General features: G+C 38.9%; 1 protein-coding gene, 1 long non-coding RNA gene and 1 pseudogene across 2 annotated transcripts; 1 reads left to right on the plus strand and 2 right to left on the minus strand.

Moving 5' to 3' along the window:
• Window positions 1-708: 708 nt before the first annotated feature.
• Window positions 709-3962, minus strand: LOC127143088 (uncharacterized). The gene is made up of 3 exons (XR_007814273.1): window positions 3557-3962; window positions 2018-2465; window positions 709-899 (listed from the first exon to the last, which is right to left on the minus strand). It is a non-coding gene; the product is annotated as an uncharacterized LOC127143088 (long non-coding RNA).
• Window positions 3963-8377: 4415 nt separating this feature from the next.
• Window positions 8378-22143, plus strand: LOC108898899 (sodium- and chloride-dependent neutral and basic amino acid transporter B(0+)-like; annotated as a pseudogene).
• On the minus strand, window positions 15171-18509 carry LOC108898941 (acidic mammalian chitinase). The gene is made up of 11 exons (XM_018699089.2): window positions 18447-18509; window positions 18274-18303; window positions 17975-18176; window positions 17783-17839; window positions 17532-17697; window positions 16657-16781; window positions 16432-16555; window positions 16136-16318; window positions 15909-16028; window positions 15682-15820; window positions 15171-15599 (listed from the first exon to the last, which is right to left on the minus strand). Exons 1-11 carry the CDS (start codon window positions 18469-18471, stop codon window positions 15325-15327), a joined length of 1446 nt encoding a protein of 481 aa, XP_018554605.1. The 5' UTR covers window positions 18472-18509; the 3' UTR covers window positions 15171-15324.
• Window positions 22144-22360: the final 217 nt, after the last annotated feature.

The raw sequence follows: 22360 nt of genomic DNA on the forward strand, positions 1-22360 counted from the left end.
ACCTATACTATGACATTTTTTGACCGTTTTTGACGCCATACTATACTGTGACATTTTTTGACCATTTTTGACGCCATACTATACTATGACATTTTTTGACGGTTTTTGACGCCATACTATACTATGACATTTTTTTGTCATTTATGACACCATACTATACTATGACATTTTTTGACCGTTTTTGATGCCATACTATACTATGACATTTTTTTGTCATTTTTGACGACATACTATACTATGACATTTTTTGACCATTTTTGACGCCATACTATACTATGACATTTTTTGACGCCATACTATGACATTTTTTAGTCATTTTTGACGCCATACTATACTATGACTATGACTACTACTTCTATTACACTTTTCTGATACACTGAATACTGAACATAAACAGTTTAATGTCAGTGCTCTGTGTTGGACAATTGATGTAAAGGTGTTTGTGAATTACCTGGAGGCCTCTGTCCTGGTCTCAAAGAACTTCTTCGTTGTACGAAGACTCTCTGTGATCGTGGACTACGTCTCTGTGATCGCGGACAAGGTCTCTGAGATTATGGACAAAGTCTCTGTGATCGTGGCCAATGTCTTTGCGATCGTGGACGATGTCTCTGAGATCATAGACGCTGTCTCTGTGATCATCGACAATGTCTCCATGATCGCGGGCAATGCCGTCAAATCGGTGACCCCCGTCTCCGCCGATTCTATCGCAAGGTCTCTACGAAGCATGGGACAATGTCTCTGATCATGGACAATGTCTCTCTCATCTTTGACAAGGTCTCTGCGATCGTGGACAATGTCTCTGATCGAGGACGATGTCTCCCTCATCCTCAACAATGTCTCTCCGATCATGGACCATGTCTCTGCGATCGTGGACGATGTCGTGGACGAAGTGGTGACACCTGGAGGAAATCACAGAAAAACATTCAAAGGAAAATAATCAATACACTATTACCTATTCCTCATCAACAGTTTCACCATGAAAACACAGAGAAATATTCAACATTGCAGCTGAACCACAACATGTAACAAACATTAGAGTCTGTTTCAGAGAATGAACAGTTGACTGTCATCACCTCCTGAAGAACCAACAACAAGAAATATTTAGGAAAAGGTAAAATGATTATTAATTGTGTGTCTATCAACTAATCACTGAAGCAGTCATATGTTATTGTGAACTGCACAATGATAATAAACACTTCCCATTAAGTCAGTTTTAAAATGCAGGATTTTAACTTGTGTTTATTATACTTCAGTAAAAAGTCAGAGTATTTTTTCCACCACAGATGGTCACATACAGAATCATTATTTCAACCTTCTTCTTATGAACACATATTTAAAATGTCTTTGTTTTGTGTTGTTTTCCTTTAATGAATAACAACCAAATTTACAAAGGTCTTAACAGCAGCTTATGTAAAAACTTTTAAGTAACTAAGTGTAGAACTGGTCGTTATAAACTGTAAAGATATTTTTTCAAATTACCCTCTGACCATTAAAATGAACAACTCACTCCAATATTTTATTTGTAGACTTGATATAGTTTTGTACAGTGTTGTCTAATGGGCCTAGCACATACACATAAATAAGAATTTCTACACATGTACAATCAAACTCATGATTTTTTTCAATCCCACTTTGTCTGATCCTTAACAATAACAGTTGACATTTTTGACACCTCAATATAATGGGACATTTTTACATAGAGATTACTTTTACTGTTACCTCTAATATTAGAGTACTTTTACCATTACACATTGCATTTCTTGTTACATATTACTTCTAAATTTACAGATAACATATACTGCTACATGTAGTAACAGATTACTTTAACTATTACATCTTACTTCTGATATTTCTAATTACTTTTACATTTCTTCTATTAATACAGATTATTTCTACATTATCTTTATACTACAGATTACTTCTATTACACTTTTCTGATACACTGAATACTGAACATAAGCAGTTTAATGTCAGTGCTCTGTGTTGGACAATTGATGTAAAAGTATTTGTGAATTACCTGGAGGCCTCTGTCCTGGTCTCAAAGAACTTCTTCGTTGTACGAAGACTCTCTGTGATCGTGGACTACGTCTCTGTGATCGCGGACAAGGTCTCTGAGATTATGGACAAAGTCTCTGTGATCGTGGCCAATGTCTTTGCGATCGTGGACGATGTCTCTGAGATCATAGACGCTGTCTCTGTGATCATCGACAATGTCTCCATGATCGCGGGCAATGCCGTCAAATCAGTGACCCCCGTCTCCGCCGATTCTATCGCAAGGTCTCTACGAAGCATGGGACAATGTCTCTGATCATGGACAACGTCTCTCTCATCTTTGACAAGGTCTCTGCGATCGTGGACAATGTCTCTGATCGAAGACGATGTCTCCCTCATCCTCAACAATGTCTCTCCGATCATGGACCATGTCTCTGCGATCGTGGACGATGTCGTGGACGAAGTGGTGACACCTGGAGGAAATCACAGAAAAACATTCAAAGGAAAATAATCAATACACTATTACCTATTCCTCATCAACAGTTTCACCATGAAAACACAGAGAAATATTCAACATTGCAGCTGAACCACAACATGTAACAAACATTAGAGTCTGTTTCAGAGAATGAACAGTTGACTGTCATCACCTCCTGAAGAACCAACAACAAGAAATATTTAGGAAAAGGTAAAATGATTATTAATTGTGTGTCTATCAACTAATCACTGAAGCAGTCATATGTTATTGTGAACTGCACAATGATAATAAACACTTCCCATTAAGTCAGTTTTAAAATGCAGGATTTTAACTTGTGTTTATTATACTTCAGTAAAAAGTCAGAGTATTTTTTCCACCACAGATGGTCACATACAGAATCATTATTTCAACCTTCTTCTTATGAACACATATTTAAAATGTCTTTGTTTTGTGTTGTTTTCCTTTAATGAATAACAACCAAATTTACAAAGGTCTTAACAGCAGCTTATGTAAAAACTTTTAAGTAACTAAGTGTAGAACTGGTCGTTATAAACTGTAAAGATATTTTTTCAAATTACCCTCTGACCATTAAAATGAACAACTCACTCCAATATTTTATTTGTAGACTTGATATTGTTTTGTACAGTGTTGTCTAATGGGCCTAGCACATACACATAAATAAGAATTTCTACACATGTACAATCAAACTCATGATTTTTTTCAATCCCACTTTGTCTGATCCTTAACAATAACAGTTGACATTTTTACATAGAGATTACTTTTACTGTTACCTCTAATATTAGAGTACTTTTACCATTACACATTGCATTTCTTATTACATATTACTTCTAAATTTACAGATAACATTTACTGCTACATGTAGTAACAGATTACTTTAACTATTACATCTTATTTCTGATATTCCTAATTACTTTTACATTTCTTCTATTAATACAGATTATTTCTACATTATCTTTATACTACAGATTACTTCTATTACACTTTTCTGATACACTGAATACTGAACATAAACAGTTTAATGTCAGTGCTCTGTGTTGGACAATTGATGTAAAGGTGTTTGTGAATTACCTGGAGGCCTCTGTCCTGGTCTCAAAGAACTTCTTCGTTGTACGAAGACTCTCTGTGATCGTGGACTACGTCTCTGTGATCGCGGACAAGGTCTCTGAGATTATGGACAAAGTCTCTGTGATCGTGGCCAATGTCTTTGCGATCGTGGACGATGTCTCTGAGATCATAGATGGTGTCTCTGTGATCATCGACAATGTCTCCATGATCGCGGGCAGTGCCGTCAAATCGGTGACCCCCGTCTCCGCCGATTCTATCGCAAGGTCTCTACGAAGCATGGGACAATGTCTCTGATCATGGACAACGTCTCTCTCATCTTTGACAAGGTCTCTGTGATCGTGGACAATGTCTCTGATCGAGGACGATGTCTCCCTCATCCTCAACAATGTCTCTCCGATCATGGACCATGTCTCTGCGATCGTGGATGATGTCATGGATGAAGTGGTGACACCTGGAGGAAATCACAGAGAAACATTCAAAGGAAAATGATCAGTACACTATTACCTATTCCTCATCAACAGTTTCACCATGAAAGTACAGAGAAATATTCAACATCAGCTGAACCACAACATATAACAAAAATTAGAGGCTGTTTCAGAAAATGAACGGTTAACTGTCAGCATTCATATGTTATTGTGAACTGCACAACAATAATGAACACTATCAGTTAAGTCAATTTTAGAATGCAGGATTTTAACTTGTGTTGTTTATTATACTTCAGTAAAAAGTGTAAGTATTTCTTTCACCACAGATGGTCACATACAGAATCATTATCTCAAGTTTCAACCATCTTCTTATGAACACATATTTAAAATGTCTTTGTTTTGTGTTGTTTTCATTTAATGAATAACAACCAAATTTACAAAGGTCTTAACAGCAGCTTATGTGACAAATTTCAAGTAAATATGTGTAGAACTGGTTGTTATATACTGTAAAGCTATTTTTAAAATCACCCTCTGACCAACAGTTAAAATGAACACACTCATGAACAACTCACTCCAATATTTTATTCATAGAATTGATATTGTTTTGTATGGTGTAGTCTAGTACGTCTAAGATGTGCACATAATTTAGGATTTCTGATTATGTACAATGAAACTGAAGTTAAGATATTTTTCAGTCACATTTTGACTGATCCGTAACAATAACAATCCAACACTGAGAATTCTGCACTTGTTGGTTCTGATGTACTTGATATTGTTTGGTGAGAAAGTGAGGAGAGCTACAGTCAATTTGTCCACAGACAAAACACTGACTATTCAAATACATTTTTTTAAAACCAACAATGCCAAATACTTACGATTGCGGTTCAATTTCAATAAATCGTTCAGCCCTACTTTCCAGTTACATCTGAAGTTTTCTTCAAAAATTGCGTTAAAATCTTGTCTCATCTCATTCTCGGAGTGGAGTGAGCGGAGTGTATCGTCACACCCCAATAGATGTTAATTATAGCCAAACTAGAATATTCTCCAAACATTAGAGGAGTGTTTCAGAAGAGGGGCTTGTAAACAGTAAAATGTTTGAGGCTCAAACGTGTGGAGGAGCACAGAGTTAAAATGTAGTTTTCAAGCTTGAATTTAACATAGAACTGAGCTCAATCAAGTCTTAAGACACCACAAACAAATTTCTAATCACTAATATATACAACTGTGGGTTAATGGATAGCTATGGACAGATTACTGCCACAAATCTACAAACAAAAACAACACAAAACAATCACAATGAAATGCTGAACTGCCACAATGAAACAAAAACATTACCTAAAAGAAATGTAAAATGTTCAGGAATGGACACAAAACTACAGACGCAGTAAGAACAACCACAAAGAGACAAAAACCATAAATAGATGTAGAATAACCAAGTAAAGACGCCAAACGATGCAATAGGACCACAAATAGACATAAAATTATCACGACGACATTCAGACAAAAAGACTACTAAACAATTACCTTTCCTCCGCAAGTTGCCCACAACTCATGTCATGAACTATAGTCACATAAACACAAACACACTTCAACCCATGCAAATAACGTCCACGTTGGGGGTCCACAATTCATGTCTGGGACGCCTCAATCACAGAAACACAAACACACTCTTACTCACGCGATAAGAACGGCTGAAAGGAGAAGAGAAGGCTAATGCTAACGCTTGCCGCTAACGCAAATGCTAATGCCAGCCGATAGCTAGTTCACTCCCTAGCCTTACCGTCGCGCCGCAGGTGTGTTCAGCGTTAAGCCTCACTCGTGTTCGACAAAAAGCAGCTCCAAAGTTTCTTTTAACATCTACACTTCTTCGGTAAATTACTTTTATTCGGTGATTAAATTTTTTCACAATACTGACAAACCGAGGCAATGGCTCAAACGCTGATTTAAATCTGTTTCCCGACTTCTTCACGTGTCTGCGCTCCTCCCATGGATGTATGGCTCCTCCACCAGATGACACACACGACGCAGCCAATAACAACACACGCAAGCTAACAACGGCAGAAAAAAAGACCAGTGGGCCAGCTGACTCTGTTCCGCCTAGCAACCACTTCTGATTGGTCTTATAATACCCATCCCATGGATGTATTATAAGAACTGGATTCGGTACCAATGATAGGATATTTACTGATGGCTTTTTAGTGGACTTTTAAACTACTGAGATTAACTGCATTAACATTAACACATTTATGTGGGTATTATCTATTAAAATGTGTTTTCTTAACTTCTACATTTTTGATATTTGTTTTTTAGGTTTAATAAAGTATTACTTAGAAAGTCATCGTGGTGTGGTTTCTTTTTTTATGACCTCCTGAGCCAGGTCATGACAGTTCAAACACAATCTCCATCCATCCACTGGGATTAGAGCTTATTCTTTGAGGGCCACTGTCATTGGGTGTGAGGTGGGGTACACCCTGGACATGTTTCCAGTCCGTCACAGAGCTGGCATATAGAGACAAACAACCATTCACACTCACATTCAATTTAGAGTCACCAATTAACCTAACTGGCATATCTTTGAAATGTGGGGCAACAGAGCTAATCACTGCACCAACATCCTCAAACACAGCCTCACATACTGATATGAGCGGAGGGGAATGAGCAGTAGCACATATAACCTACCATATAAGCAAACTGAGTTTGGTCAGAAGTGAATGACAAAACCAGGTTACACCAGTATGTAAACATGCTCAAGCAGGAGAGTCAGAGCTCTATTCTGATCCAGGCAAACGAAAAGGATTTAACTGATCATAAGGTGAGAAACAGAGATATCTGTTGATTCCTTGGTAGTAGAGTCACTACATTCTTTTTGAAAGGTCATAAAGGAAATTAGATATTTTTCTAATCGTGCGTAATTTGCTGTAATATCTCCATTCTCATTAAGTCAGTTAAACTAAACTTCTCAACTGCAGCATTAGAATTATTAACCTCTGTAGCTCCTCCTAAAAGCTGTAAAACCCTGAAAAAAAAATCAACTGTCAATTTGTTCAGTAATCATCCAGTATTTCTGGTGTAACAGTTCATATTTACAAAAGAACTTAAAGTATGTGTAAACAGAGTGTTTGATTAACCTTAACGGCTCATATTGACTGTCAGAACAAATAACTTTGTGTGTGTATGTGTGTGCATGCTCGTGTGTGTTTGCCTGTGAGCAACTGTGTATATTTTACTGTGACCACTGTAAGACTTGAGGCACTGAAATAAGCTGTTGATGAATGGGTTGTGCTGGAGTTTTACATTTTATCTCTCTGTGTCTGTCATCCGTCATGTTTGTGGTCACATTGTCACTCCGTTATTACAGCTGTCATACAGTATGTTTTCAGTGATTATGTAGCCATCTGACATCACTGAACAAACTGAGACTCTCTTTACTTTAAACCATTTTTAACCAGACAGATGTACAGTGGATCATAAGAGTGCTGCTGTAGTTATTACAGAGAAGAGAGGACAACCAATGTAATACACTTAGCATTTTCCAAGAATTAAGAAAGATCTATCTCCTTTTATTCTATGTAATGCAAAATTTGTTCTTTATGCGTGGTCAGTGGCACCTGTTTTTCTAAGGGTTATTGTGAGAAGTCGAAAACAGACAATGCTTTACACATACATTCATGTTTATAATCCACTTTGTATTATTTCCCTATAATAATAGATCACTCCATCAGTATTAAACAGTCAATCATCATTTTATGGTGGTAACAAGCATTAATTTGTTGAAAACATTTAGTAATTGATAGGCTATATTTCAATACATATTGTACTTGTTATCTGTTTTTTGAAGCATGATGTAGGGGTGAAATATGCCTCTGACATAACACATTATACATCATAAAATAGCTATGTTTTCTATAGGGAAGCCTGCAGGCGGATCCATGCACAAACCCAGAAATCATGTAAATAAGCTGTCGTGTGTCTTCTGTCAATAACTATGTTACAAAATTCCACTGATGTCTGTTTGCACTAGTAAGAATTAGCCTGACTGACAGCAAGCAGTAAGTCGTGTTGCTTTAATAAGCTATGAGCTATCTTGCACAATGATTGTTGATTAAACAATAGATGCATTTGCTTTTATTAATTTAAGCTTGATTTATTTTTTAAGTGGGTGACAGTTTTTTTTTCACATATCATGAAACCCTAAAAGCTCACAATCTACTTAAATTGTCAAACACAATTTTTTTTTGTTTGTTTGTTTGTTTGTGTTTTAAACAGCGCAGGCAGGTTCACCCACAGAAAACCTGTCTAGCGATCACTGACAGAAATCCAGTTTGTTTGCTGTGAGTGTGGCTACGTTTTTGAGCACTTAGAATTTTCTTCAGAAGCACATGAGAAGACATATGGAAACATGCCTCCCAACTTCAAGGACCCTGCTATTCTCTCTGACCAGGTAAGATACAGGGTATATACATATGTTACAAATAGCTGTAATGTTATTTTTCGCAATATTAAAAATTTGCATTTTTAACATCACATTGTTGACAGACAGACAGATTGTTGGTAGCCTTTTTTCATTTTCACAGATGGTTACATTTCCAAATTTTCAATTTACATTTGCTCCAGTTCTTTCTTTGGTAATAAGAAATATTTAAAAAATGAAAATTAAACAGATATCCATTTGTGAAGGATAAATGTTTGTAGACATTTTTTGTTTACTCTCTCATTCAATGGATGAAGTCATAAAGAGACCAACAGAGAATTTTCCTGGAATCTCATGGAGCTGTGAATGCCCCACTGATGCATGATGAGTTAATTCAAAATTTTACCAGCGTCAAAGATCTCACGCACTGATACCACATGTGTTTGTATAATTCATGGTGTTTTTGATGTGTCCTCCATACTTCTTTTCAAGTCAAAAATCTAGACGTGTAACTGCGGGAATTGTGATAAATTACCATTATCATACATTAATAACATCTGGATTTGTGAAACTGAGCCATTCTATTTTTTCTGCAATTATAAGTCAAAATAAATGAATGAAAAATGTTTTCTACTTTCCACAAACTCTACAGCAGTGGATCCCATTGGTCAGTTTCCCCTTCTTTGATTGAAGGTGTTCATCAGTGAAATTATGTCATTTGATTAGACTTCATATTAATCTATACTACAGACAACATTTTACGGCTTGTAAACTTCTGCAGGATTCTCATGTGGATGCTGGTGACGAGAATCCCGAGCGTGGAAACTGGAGCAACAAGAAAGAATACTTCCTCTCTATGGTCGGCTATGCTATCGGCTTGGGAAATATCTGGAGATTTCCATATGTAGCCTACAAGAATGGAGGGGGTAATTATTTGGCATCAGTTTTCAGAATATCACCTTTGACATATCTCATGAATATCATGAAAACCATATTTTATCCCTGACAACAGGTGCATTTCTTATTCCTTATTTCCTGATGTTGGTTTTGGTTGGAACCCCTCTTTTCCTCCTGGAAAATGCCATCGGTCAGTTCTGCAGCCAAGGCCCTATCAACATGTGGAAAGCAGTGCCACTACTGCGGGGTGAGTCTGAATCAGTGGGATCAAATATCAAATATTACATAAGAGCAGATTATTTTATATTGCATTATAATATGTTCTTCTCCAGGTGTTGGCTTCTCCATGGTTATGGTGAACACATTAGTGTCGATTTACTATAACGTCATCATCGCCTACAGCCTGTACTACATGTTTGCCTCCTTCCAGTCTCCTCTGCCGTGGTCCGGCTGTTTCAGCTGGGCTGACAGTAACTGCAGCACCACGCCTATAGGTACTGTTTATTATCTCCTATCCTCATGAAGATCAAATCTGCTGTTTGGCAGATTTGGCTGATTTGTCATTCTTGACCGTAGCTCCACCTTCATCCTTAACTGATATTTTGAGCAAGTTATTCGCTGATCCTCTCTCCTTTTCTAGACTCTTGTAATGTAAGTGGTGTTTTAGTGGCCAACTGGACTCAGGAAAACATCACATGTCCTTCATCCCACATAATCTCAGTTCCAGTGCAGAGTCCAAGTGAGCAGTACTGGGAGTAAGAACACACACTCACACAAAGGAGCACAAATACATATATAGCAGCTTCCACAATAACACAATCCTGGACTCAGTTGTTGTAACCTTCATTAGCCATGGCATACTGTGCTGTCTATATAGTCATATGTTTTTCTTTTTCAGTCGTGTGGCTCTGCAGAGATCCAGTGGTCTAGATGAAACAGGACCAGTAGTTTGGCATTTGGCCCTCTGCCTCCTGCTTAACTCCATATTTGTTGCTGGAGCCCTCATCAGAGGTATCAAGTCATCAGGAAAAGTAAGTCATCATCCACTTCATATTATGTCCTTATCCATTGTTTGTAAAACAAAATTTACTTCTTCCTTCAGTACCATGAATCTCAGTCATTAATCACCACATTCACAACTGCACACAAAAACAAAAAGTGTCTCCCAGTTTGAGAATTCAGAAATATTAGGCCTTGAACTCCTGGTGCTGTGGGGGATCATACATGCCATGATTTATACGTTTTGCCTATCCTGGTCATTGCACTTAAAGCAAATTTACACCTCTTTCAAACTCAGGCACTTGCAACTACTCTGTGGTCAGCTCACAAGTTCAGACTTTTTTCTCTCCAGGTTGTGTATGTCACAGCTACATTTCCTTATGTGGTGATTTTGATCCTGGTGATCAGAGGTGTGACACTAGAGGGAGCCAGAGAGGGGCTCGAGTTCTACATAGGTTCACAGTCCAATCTGACTAAACTGACTGAACCACAGGTAAGAGCCCAACTATCCCAAAGTATGACATTAAAACAACAGACAGGCATTTGCAAAATATGTTCTAAATCACTCTTATGAAACATGTTGTGTCATTTTAGGTCTGGAAGGACGCAGCGACTCAGACTTTTTTTTCCTTGACAGTTGCTTGGGGTGGAGTTGCAACTCTTGCTTCCTATAGCAACTTCCACAATAACATGATCCTAGACTCAGTTGCTGTAACTTTCATTAGCCATGGTAGGAAAACACCATTTCAAACCAAGAACTAACTCAATCAGTCTAGGCAAGCGTGTTGTCTTTAAATTTATCAGTCTGTGTGACTATTTGCAACTCCTCCAGGTACCAGTGTGTTTGCAGGCTTCGCCATCTTTTCAGTTTTGGGTCATATGGCTTACATCTATGAAAAACCTGTTGGAAAAGTGGTGAAGGAAGGTCAGACATCTATGATACCACTCAATATCAAAAAATGTCAGACGGCTGCTGTATGTTCTCTAATGTTTTGGTTTTCTATCTTCATTTAGGGTTTGGGCTGGCATTCATTGCATATCCAGATGCTCTGCTAAAGCTTCCCATTTCTCCTCTGTGGTCCGTGCTTTTCTTTTTCATGCTCTTCATAGTTGGCCTGGACTCTCAGTTCACACTGATGGGTGAGATTGTCATTTACCAGTGGCTCTGCTGTCAAACCTCACTAATTGGCTTACATTTAGAGTTAACCTGCAGGATCTGTTCATACAAACAACAAATCCCTGTTCACCATTCAACTGGCTCATTGATTCTCATTTCTATTCTTGTCATTAGAGGTGGTCACCACCTGCTTGGTTGATGCCTTCCCTAAAATCCTCAGACCCAAACGTGCCATAATGACTTTTGTGTTATGTGGTATCATCTTCCTCTTGGGGCTGCCATGTGTCACAAGGGTACAGTAGGTCTACAAACACTAACTATATTACTATCATATGATATTATTACCCTTCTTACTTACATTGCCTGTGTGTGTATGTGTGTATTGACAGGCAGGAATATACTGGGTGAGACTGATCGACCAGTTTGCAGCCACTTGGGTGGTGCTCATTTTGGCTCTCATGGAGATCACTGGCTTCTGCTACATATATGGTAAATATAAATGGCAGCTATAGTAATATGTAAGTGATATTTGATAAATTAAAGTTTACACATTGTTTCATTCTCTTGACTGTATATATATATATATGTGTGTGTGTGTGTGTGTGTGTGTGTGTGTGTGTGTGTATGTGTGTGTGTGTATGTGTGTGTGTGTGTGTGTGTGTGTGTGTGTGTGTAAGTCATGGTCATGTTTCTGAAGCCCTGGCCAATTTAAGACCAGGCTAATTCACTGCCTACTTACTGTATTTGTGCTACTTATTTGGCATGCGTCTGTCTGTCCCACAGGAAGCACCCAGCTTGTGTACTAAATGTTAGCTTATCAGCTATGTTTGATGTCTAAATTAGCTCAACTTTGCTGTTTACCAATCAAAGGATAAGGCAGCCGAAATTCACAGTGTCAGCAAATCCTATGAAAGTCAGAGACTGTCTGACCTCAGCTATATGACCTCTGACCTCAGATGTAAGCCTAAGAATTAGAAGTGAGAAAGCTTTCTGTTGTGCACATGTTCACGTTCTTCTCATGCATTACAGGGTTGGGTCGTTTTATCAAAGACATGGAGATGATGATTGGACACAAGAGCTTCTGGTTCTGGCTGTGGTGGAGAGCATGTTGGTATTTCATCAGCCCCTGCATTATAGTGGTGAGTACAACTTCAGTTTTGATCTTTTCTTTTATCGTTGTAGAAATTCCATCTTTGATACCTATTTTTACTTTCAACACTCAGTTCACGGGGCACTTTTTTAGGCTCCTTACGTAAGAGCTATATAAATTGATTTACAAATAGCTGTAAAGTTACACCGAGAGGTGTCCAGTCAGAGATAGTAATGTTGAGGAATTGGTTATACAGTTAGTTATAATACCCTTTTGGCCAGATAATCAGACTGAATTGCCATTTTATTTCACTTCATTATTTAGTCATTATTCATCCATTCTTGTCCCCATTTTCATGAGTGTTTTAAAATTTATGCCACTTTAAGGGTGACCACCATATACACTTGTATGAATGTAATTAGATGTTATGTTTACCATTTACTCTGTTGTCTAGGTGATCTTGGCCACGTCTCTAATAACCTTTGCCCCGCCCACCTATGAACAAATCCTTTACCCAGACTGGGGCTTGGGTCTGGGTTGGTGCATGGTTGCAACCATCCTTTTCTGGATCCCTGCTGTCGCTGTGTATAAGCTGATAAAAGCAGAGGGAAGCTTCTCTATGGTACATTTGTCTTGTCTTGAATTATACAGGAAACATTTCAAGCAGCCTGAGATTTTTCCTCTGTAAATTTCAGACCCACTAAGTGTGTACCCATATTGATGATTATTTGCACTTTCCACAGCGCCTGAAGTTCTTGTGCACTCCCTCTGAAGACTGGCATCCCTACCTGGACATCCATCGAGGAGAACGCTACTCAGAAGAAAATCGCCACTGGCGAGGAGCAGAGTTAACTTACAATAAGTAAATGTAAATGTAACTTGCAGTTCATGACACTGGTTTGTACACTGATTCTTTATATACTAATATGTTACATATAACACCCCTTGTACGGCAGGTTAATCCAATAAGGGGATGATTCTGATTATGTCAGTGATTCAGAAGGAACAGTGTTAAATCAAATACTAGTAAGTAAGTTTGTAAGCAAATGTTAAATGTGCTTTGACTGTGCTCATAGATGTGTCTTTCAACACGTCTGGTTCAAAGCTGCAACACCCATATGTAATGATATGGGTATAAAAAGCAGACAGACTGCCACATTAGATTTCTTTGGATCTACTGCCTCAATGTTCTGCTGTTATCAGTGTATTTATGGGGTCACTTACTATGCTTACTAGTCCGCCACAGATCTGAATAGTGCTAACTTCCTTTAACCTCACAATGTACCTTCCACAAATGTCTCTCATTGTTTGAAGACTGTCAATTCAAGCTGTTAGTTTACAGCATCAGTTGGTAATTGTAGTTTGCAAGAGTACACATCCTGACTTGTGTGCTTAAGGGCTCCTCTCAACATCATCTTCTCAAGAGCTCCACCTGGTGGACATTACACCCCAAAGAAAATCCCCATTCTAGAGATTACACCATCCCATATGATTTAAATTACAGATGTTATTTATGAATTTAGTAAAAGTAAATTGAATTTTATTGTCCTTTTAAAATGTATTTCTTACTCCTCACAGCTTTTGCTGCATTTATATGTTACTCCTAAAACAATATGGAAGACGGAAGGGTTGTGTTGGGGTACTTTGGATGTCTTTTGCATCATACAGGAAAAGAGAACACTAATTTGACTGCTAATCCTGAGACTACACCAGCTGACCTTGCACTACAAAATCAGAATTTAGCAGGATAGAAAATAAAGCAAGTGAATGCTGCAGTTTTACAAACAGACCATACCTTTGTGCTTGCATTAATATTGTATATAATGGCTTGTATGAATTGTAAACCTGGTTATGTCTTTTGCTTTTGGCATATGTTACATATTACTGAATGAAGCTGGAGGTGCTGCCTTTGTTTTTACAACTGTCACTATAATAATGGCCTCCATTAGGCAAGAGGCTGGAACTGCATTTCTCTCAATATTATGTTGAGATTCTAGAGTGACAAATTGGAAAATGACATAGGAGACTTTCTTCCCTTTGCTTTCTTTTATCTTCCTTGTATTAAAATTTATCTTATTTTATTAGAGGCAGGCACAGGGTAACACAGGAGACACAAGACAGTGAAACAGTATTTATGTTGACACATTGTAGCAATCGTGAAAAAGATCTACGGTAGTGTGTACATGTGTTTTAATGACAATATGTATGTGTTGTCTATATTATCCATAAATATATTGCTTACATAACCTCTGTACTCTTGCCTGCTCCTTTCTGCTGCTATATTTTTACTGTTTTTATGCTGAATATTGTCATGGTTTTATCTGTAATGACCACTGCAGAACATGAAGAGTGGGTGGGTGAAAAAGTCCTAAATCAAGAATAGACAGAGGCAGAGAGTTTATTTTTTTCCTGTTTTTGCAGGTGTACATGTTTAATGTGTTGGCTGCAGGGGTTGTTCTTAAGTCTTTTAACTTTAAAAGTCAACAAAATATGGCATTTGCTAAGGGGTGAATAAACTATTGCAAACTCAACAGGAGTATGTCACTCCTGTTAAGTTTGCAATAATTCATTCACTCCTTGGCTCATGTTTGTTATAGTTGATCATCAATGAGTAACTTGGTTTTCTGATTTTAACTAGAAACATACACAAGACACACAAAACCATGAGAGATCTGAAGTTGTTTTAAATGCCATATTTATTAAGATTGGATCAGTAACAGGTGTTACAGAGCTGTTCTTGAATGGGCCTTAGTTGGATGGTCTTACGTTACATGATAGTTGACCCAGCTCCTAACTGAGGAACAACCAGTATGAAGTTCTACCATGGATCATTTAAGCCCAGTTGCAGCACTTGCAGCTGTCATCAAACACCAGACCAACAGCACAGTGCTGGATGTAGGTCTGTCCCTGGTTGCACTCATAGAAGTGGTTCTTGTTGGTTGCGTCTGGGTAGACTCCGTTAGCCTTTCCAGCGCAGAAGCCAGATCCTGTGCTGCTGCTGCCACCGCTGCTGCTGCCGCCACTGCTGCTGCCACCACCGCCGCCAGGCTGGAGTGGAGCCTGGGTTGGTTTGACTGGGGGCAGGGGCTGAGGACGAGCGGTGCAAGCTGGGGAGAGAAATAAAAGCAGTTAAAAAAAGGAAACATTCTAGTTGTATTTTTTACCAAAGGATATGAAGTTCAGACGCACAAGCTCCAGTTCCCAGTCCACTCTTGAGGGTGTTGATCAGAGGGTATCTTCCCTGGCCGCAGAAAGTGCCACTGAAGTCATCCAGATCCAGACTCCATACCATGGCTCCACCGAAACCACCCTGCTTCAGCCACTGAATCTGTAGAGTGGATGAGAGGTGAAATAAAGTATTAGCTACAGCCAAAATTGCAAAAGTTTTAGCCATGAAGGTGAATAATGATATTCACCTTGATCTGGAAGCTCTTCACATTGTCATATCCAACCCAGGTTCCCTGGTTGTAGGCATATGGCACATCCTGGGGGCCGTCCCAAGCCTGGGTGGCTCCCTGCTTCAGGAAAGTGCAGATCTGATGGCAGGGAGAAGATTAAAGTTAGGAATGTACACAATACGTATGCACATGTTTTCATGTCTGACATATGGATGCACACACAGATTCAGAAAAAAAGCACCTACCTCATAGTAGGCCCAGAAGCCAGCCTGACGAGTGAAAGGTCCAGCAGGTCCAGGTCCGCTGGCGGGAGCTCCCACAGCTGTGTTAGAGGAAGCCAGACGGAAGGTGTGGCCATAGGTGGGGAAACCAACCAGCAGCTTCTCAGCTGGGGCACCGTTGCTCTTCCAGTAGTTCATAGCATAGTCCTATGCATGAGAGAGTACAGACCATCATCAGTATCTGTTCCTTAGTGTCATTTTTTGCAGATTTACAGCAGGAGAAAACTGTAATACAGAAAAGTAATGATCCCCCTACTTACCACATTGAAGTAGATCATAGATCCCTGGTCAGCGGGGCCCTTGTACAGAGGGCTGTTCTCTCCAACATTGTGCTCCCAAGAACCGTGGAAGTCATAGGTCATGACGTGGAAGTAGTCCAGAATACTGATAAACAATCATGAGGATTAATGTTTTGTAAGAACTGTGAACTGTGAAACAAACGTGAGAGTTAAGTAATGTTTGCATGCGCGTGTACATGAACTTACCCGCCAATCTGGGCAATCTGGTATCCAGAGTCGATGGTTCCCTTTCCAGCAGACACAGCAGCAGTCAGCATCAGACGAGGACGGTTGGTCTTCTTGCCCTCTGCCTCAAAGGCGCTCATCAGTTCCTACAGCCGGGTGAGGAGAGAGAAACAGTTACATGACTGTGTGACTTTTTTAAAATATTTGAGTTAATCATGGTCAACTGTCTCCTGTTTCTACAGCCAGTGTGCGTAAATGTTAACAGCATTCTGAAACTGGTCAGGACACCAAATTTTGGGGAGAAAATAACCCTACTGCTATCACTACTGTGAAAGTGGTATGTGTGGCTAATTAAACCCAGCAGGAATTACTTGCTCTGTGATTTCTGCATTATTTAATAAAAATTAGAAACACATAATGCTGTATAATTTTTGCCAGAAAACATAAGAGTGCCAAGCTAGCAAGCGATCAGCAGGGTGATCAGTCCTTTTATGGCTCAGAATGTGTGATATGTGAAATTTGAAAACTAAGGATTTGATAATAATTGGGATCTATAAGTAAAATAAAATTGACTTCATGGAGCCCAGGCATGTGGCTTTTACTCTCTGTTTTTTCTCAGTTTGTTCTTGGAGAAGCAGATGACAGCACAGCCCAAAGACATCCAGCTGTCTGTAAAAACTGATTTTGTTGAGAAATTAAAGTTTTGTAGAATATAACATTTTTTTTCAATGGCAATTGATGAAAATATTTTTAATAAATAAAGAATTCGACTGGACAGATTACAGTGTAATGTACAGGTTCACAAGTGATGCACCACTGCAGTAATGGCAGCCTGACTCCCTCTGTCTACAACCCAGATTCATCAAAGCCAAAAACTGAATATCAATATTACAGACCTGGACCAGTACGGTGAAGCGCTCCTTATCCTGAGGAGGGGAGCCACGAGAGCCAGGGTACTCCCAGTCAATATCCAGACCATCAAACTCATAGTGACGCAGGAAAGTGATCACGCTGTTGATGAAGGTCTGACGATTGGCAGCAGTGGAAACCATGGCTGTGAACCTGGAGATAAGGAGTCAGAGCAGTCGTACCTGTGCTACAAGTTTCTCTTGGTGAGAGTATTAATCCTCATTAAATTACTACTTACTTCTGAGTACCAAAGTTCCATCCTCCGATGGCCAGCAGAGTCTTCAGGTTGCTGTTCCTGCAAGCAGCGAAAAAATCCAGTTTAAACTCTCACACTTAATCTCTATCTGTATGCATGCTTACAAGTATTGTAATGTGTGTTTTCATGTGTGCTTGAGTTACACTATCACTATGAACATTTGTGTGTACTAACTGGTTCTTCAGGGCCTGGAACTGTCCATAGAGTTTCTCATCATCCCACTCATAGGTCTTGATCATGTTGTTGTCCATTCCAGCGAAGGCATAGATGAGGTGGTCACAGAGACATGGGTCGATGTTGGTGGGGAAATACTTGCCTGCTCCGGGACGGTACTGTCCCCAGTTAGTGAAATAACAGGAGAGGATGTAGGATGATCCTGCAGCACATGGAATAATTGTTCTTACATTACATTACCAACTTAAATACATTTAGATATATTGTAGAAACACCGAGTGGATAAATGATATAGTTACCGAGCTGCACGTGCAGCAGGAGTGCCAGTCCTGCGTAAAGAAGAAACAGAATTAGAGATGGTGAGGAGGTGGCAGGTTGAGTAGTTGAGAATTAATCTGCATTATGCACAAAATGAAATTAAGTTGAAATGTGTGACCTACAAAGTCTGAAATGAACAAGGAGCTCAGCTTACCGACGCAGATGAGTAGCTTGCCCATGTTGCCTCTGTACAATGATCTGAGGATCAGAAGACTCTTTTATACTCCTCAGGTCCTCCCCATATCTGCAATATCTGTAAACTTTCTTTGACAAGGTCTGACCACTCAGCAAAAGTGAAAAGTCAAACTCATTCATTTGTTTGGTCAAGACCAGTCAACCCGATAATCTTCATGTGCCCTTTGATAATAATATGATGCGATTAACCTTGACATTTTCAAGGTTATTATAACTGGCAGAACAATGTTTGCCTTTCTTAATGTGTACATTTTAAAAAATGTACACATTGCTACATACTTCTTCACATTTGCACAAAAAAACACTGTTCTGGCTGTAACTTTTAATGGCTAATGAATATTAAAAAAAAAAAAGTAAATAACTATTTTTTATGAATGATCCTTATCACATAAGTGTAGTAGTAACTGGACAGCAAATTTATGGTTACATCATTTTCCATTCACACAAGTTGTTTGATAGTGATGTTTACTTGCTACTTACTGCTCTTAAGTTCTCTGGTACATGCCTTATCACTGTTAGACACGGTTAAAATCAGTTATTATCGTTAGTCTGTCATTAAAATGGAAAGAAGCTCTTTGTCCTCTCCTGTCCTTGGATGTTGATCAGTAGTTTGGTGGTTGTTATGCAATGTGGATGGTAAAATCTATGTTATACTGACTATGCCATCAATATGAATTTTCATTAACAAACTGACTGATAATGTTTAATGTTTGGCACTCAAAGCTGACATTTATGCTTAAACTTTGAAATTCCAAATTGTGTTCCACAAAAAGTTAGAAGTTTATCTGTAATGTTAAGTTTTAGAGGGCAAAAATCACCTTTTATAATTATTTATTTTATAATTAACCTCATTAACAACTCTATGTAGGAAAATACGCATGGAATGGCAACAAATCATCTGCATAAAGTGAAACCTGATCTATTTTTCTCATCTTTGAATGTCAATGATTGAAGTGAATGACTGGACAAAAGTTTAATGGCATTCCTGTCTATCATATTGGCAAAAACTGATTAAGTACACTCTGAATTAATAACTAAAAGGGCTTTAACTTAATCCAAATTATTCAGTTTATTTGACATTTTAAGTCATGCTCACACACCAAGTATAATTTCTATGAAGTTCCAGAACATTTAAAAGGAAAAAAACTAGAAAGAAAAGCAAAGAGAGACAAATTTCAGATAAAAAATTATAGCAATATACTGTATATTTCATGGATGTATGTAATATTAAAATACAGGACATATTTAGCATTTGCCCAAGCAACTCTGACAAGGTCCAACACCACCCTACTTCATATTGATGGTTACATCACACCTGGGAGCTTTCATAGCAACCCATTCAGTGGTTGTTGAGATATTTCAGATTGAACCAAAGTGGTGGACATTGCCATTACCACGACTAAAAGCACATCAACACCGAGCCAGTATTGCCAGTGTGGATTGAAATGCTGCAGGTTTCTATACAATCCCAGAAAATGCTGTTTCCAGAAAACACATGATCGCCTCTACACAGCTCAGTGTGTCCATGCATTCATTCGTATTCACTCTAAATATAATGTGCTTGTCGACAACTGTGTATCATCTCTGTGAACAACAGCCCAGTATTAAACTGCTTGATAAACACAGCATAAAAAACATCAACCCATTGTGTGAGCCTTTCAGCATACTGCGGCTCATTCAGCCCACAATGAAGTCTATACAGTATGTTATTGTTTTAATTGGTTGCGCCGCTGTTGCATCATTACACACATAGCATAGCACTGTGGGTCCATTTTTCTTGAAATTTCTTTCAACATCTACTCAATCAAACCTACTGTATATTTCACTGGTGAGAAGGACATCTAAGGTTTTCATCTTAAGCAACTTTGAAATGTCACTTTGGGGTTTTGCTTTTTATGTCAGCAGAACTTATCTGAATGCAGTTGCAAGGAGGAAGTAATTGAGTTAATGTTTAGCAGATATACATACACTGTGGTTGATGTTTTTGTAAGAGTATGAGCAGTGTTAGATGCACTATCAAATCTCACCACCAGAGAGAGTCAATAAGCTGTGTAGTCCAGATCCATTTTATAGCTGGAATAAGGGTCTATTTATTTTTGGATCCGGTTATTCCCCTCTCTTGTGATGTCATCTGCTTTTCAAAGTGGTCAGAACATTCACAAATGTTGCAATCAAAACCAGGTCTTAGCCTCCTTAGCCTAAACAATAGATCTTGTTCTTTATTGTTGTAGAGATAAACTCTGTCTCTCTGTCTCTTTCACCATGGCAACCATGTACAGGGAACTGGGAGATAAACAGACCTGTTGCCATCTCCCACGCAATACACACATCCGCCTACCACACATGCACGCGCACACACACACACAGAGAAAGAGAGAGACAGACAGACAGTGAGTTAATTGAAATATGACACATGGAAATTATGATTAATCATGACTAATCACGTTGTCTTTGTGTTGTCTGTTGGGACAGGATGAAGCCACTGAAACGCACCCATCTGCATTTGTGTGTAAAATGAAATACTACAGAACAATACTGAAGCTCTGTAATTTGAACACATTAATTTCTATTTTCAGGTCTTTCCCAGCAGGGGAACTGGTGTGATAAAGTTGTACAATTAGTAGTCACTCTCTACAGTATGTGTGATTTTTCAGGATTCTGTGAACATCCTATTTAAGGCAGATAAATGGTAGAGGAAAAAGCATTACAACTGTACATACAGTATGATGTTACTCTGCACATTTTGTTAAGAAAAAAAGGTGATCAAAATGTGAACGCAGTGAAAAATGCGAGGGGCACTCAGTGTTCATTTCCCTCTATCTATCTCCACCCGCTCCCTCCACCCCTCCCACAAAATGCAGGCTTCTCAACAACCCGTTGCTATTAGATACTGCTGGGCTCGTCACCATGGCAGCAAATTCTCAATCATTTTCTCTCTGCCATGTTTCTGTGTGCACACATACACATACACATTTAGCTGTAATGTGGGAGGGTTGTCCTTGAGTCCTTGAGTGTTCCCAGGTCCAGCTGGGGAACAGTCCACCTGTGAACAGAATTCAAATGCTGTGACAGGGAAGGGAGATGTCATGCTTTGCATTAACAGTTTCACACGCAACCTGTTAAGGGATATCATGTACCATTATGTGCTATCATGCATCTTGTGGTTGATTGCACTGGTAGAGTGTGCGTGTGCGTGTGCGTGTGTGTGTGTGTGTAATAAATGAGTCATATTAAACTCGACAGAGTGACATGCTTGTTTCTGTCGAAATATACTTGAAACAAAGAGTCAATCTTCTAATAATATCACTGAATGTGACTCAGGACTTTAACTCAGTGTCAGCTGGAAACACACTCTCTCATATGGTGTCAGAACACTGTCAGTGTGTGTATCATCATTGCTGCAAGGATAATATACTTTATCTCTACTTCTTATCCTTAAAATTTGACACTGTGTACACACAGATTTACACTTTGTAACATAGTTCAAATATTTAAAAACACATTTAACTACAGCATCGTACATACAGCATCTTCAGCCACAGCGCAAAAGGAAAGTGCTGGCAAGGGAAGAATTTAACACCAGACATGACTTGAATTTTTCACACCTTCAATAGATGTCCCAGGCAGCTGACGTCAGCTCACGGAAGATGAAATGAACACAGAGACAAAAGAAAGGTGAGACAGAGAGAACTGAGACTTGAAAGAGTGAGGAGCGAGAGATAGGAGGATAGGCAGAGCTGATTTTCTTTCTCCAATAAAAGCAACAACCCCCCAGTGTTGCTATGGCGACCTCCTCTCGCTCCCTTCCTTTCAGCGAGCTACCACTTATCCTTGCTGCCTTTCAGTCAGCGGGGCATGTGGGTGTGTGTGTTT

The sequence above is a fragment of the Lates calcarifer genome, linkage group LG12 (assembly GCF_001640805.2).
Source record: "Lates calcarifer isolate ASB-BC8 linkage group LG12, TLL_Latcal_v3, whole genome shotgun sequence".
Lineage (NCBI taxonomy): Eukaryota > Metazoa > Chordata > Actinopteri > Centropomidae > Lates > Lates calcarifer.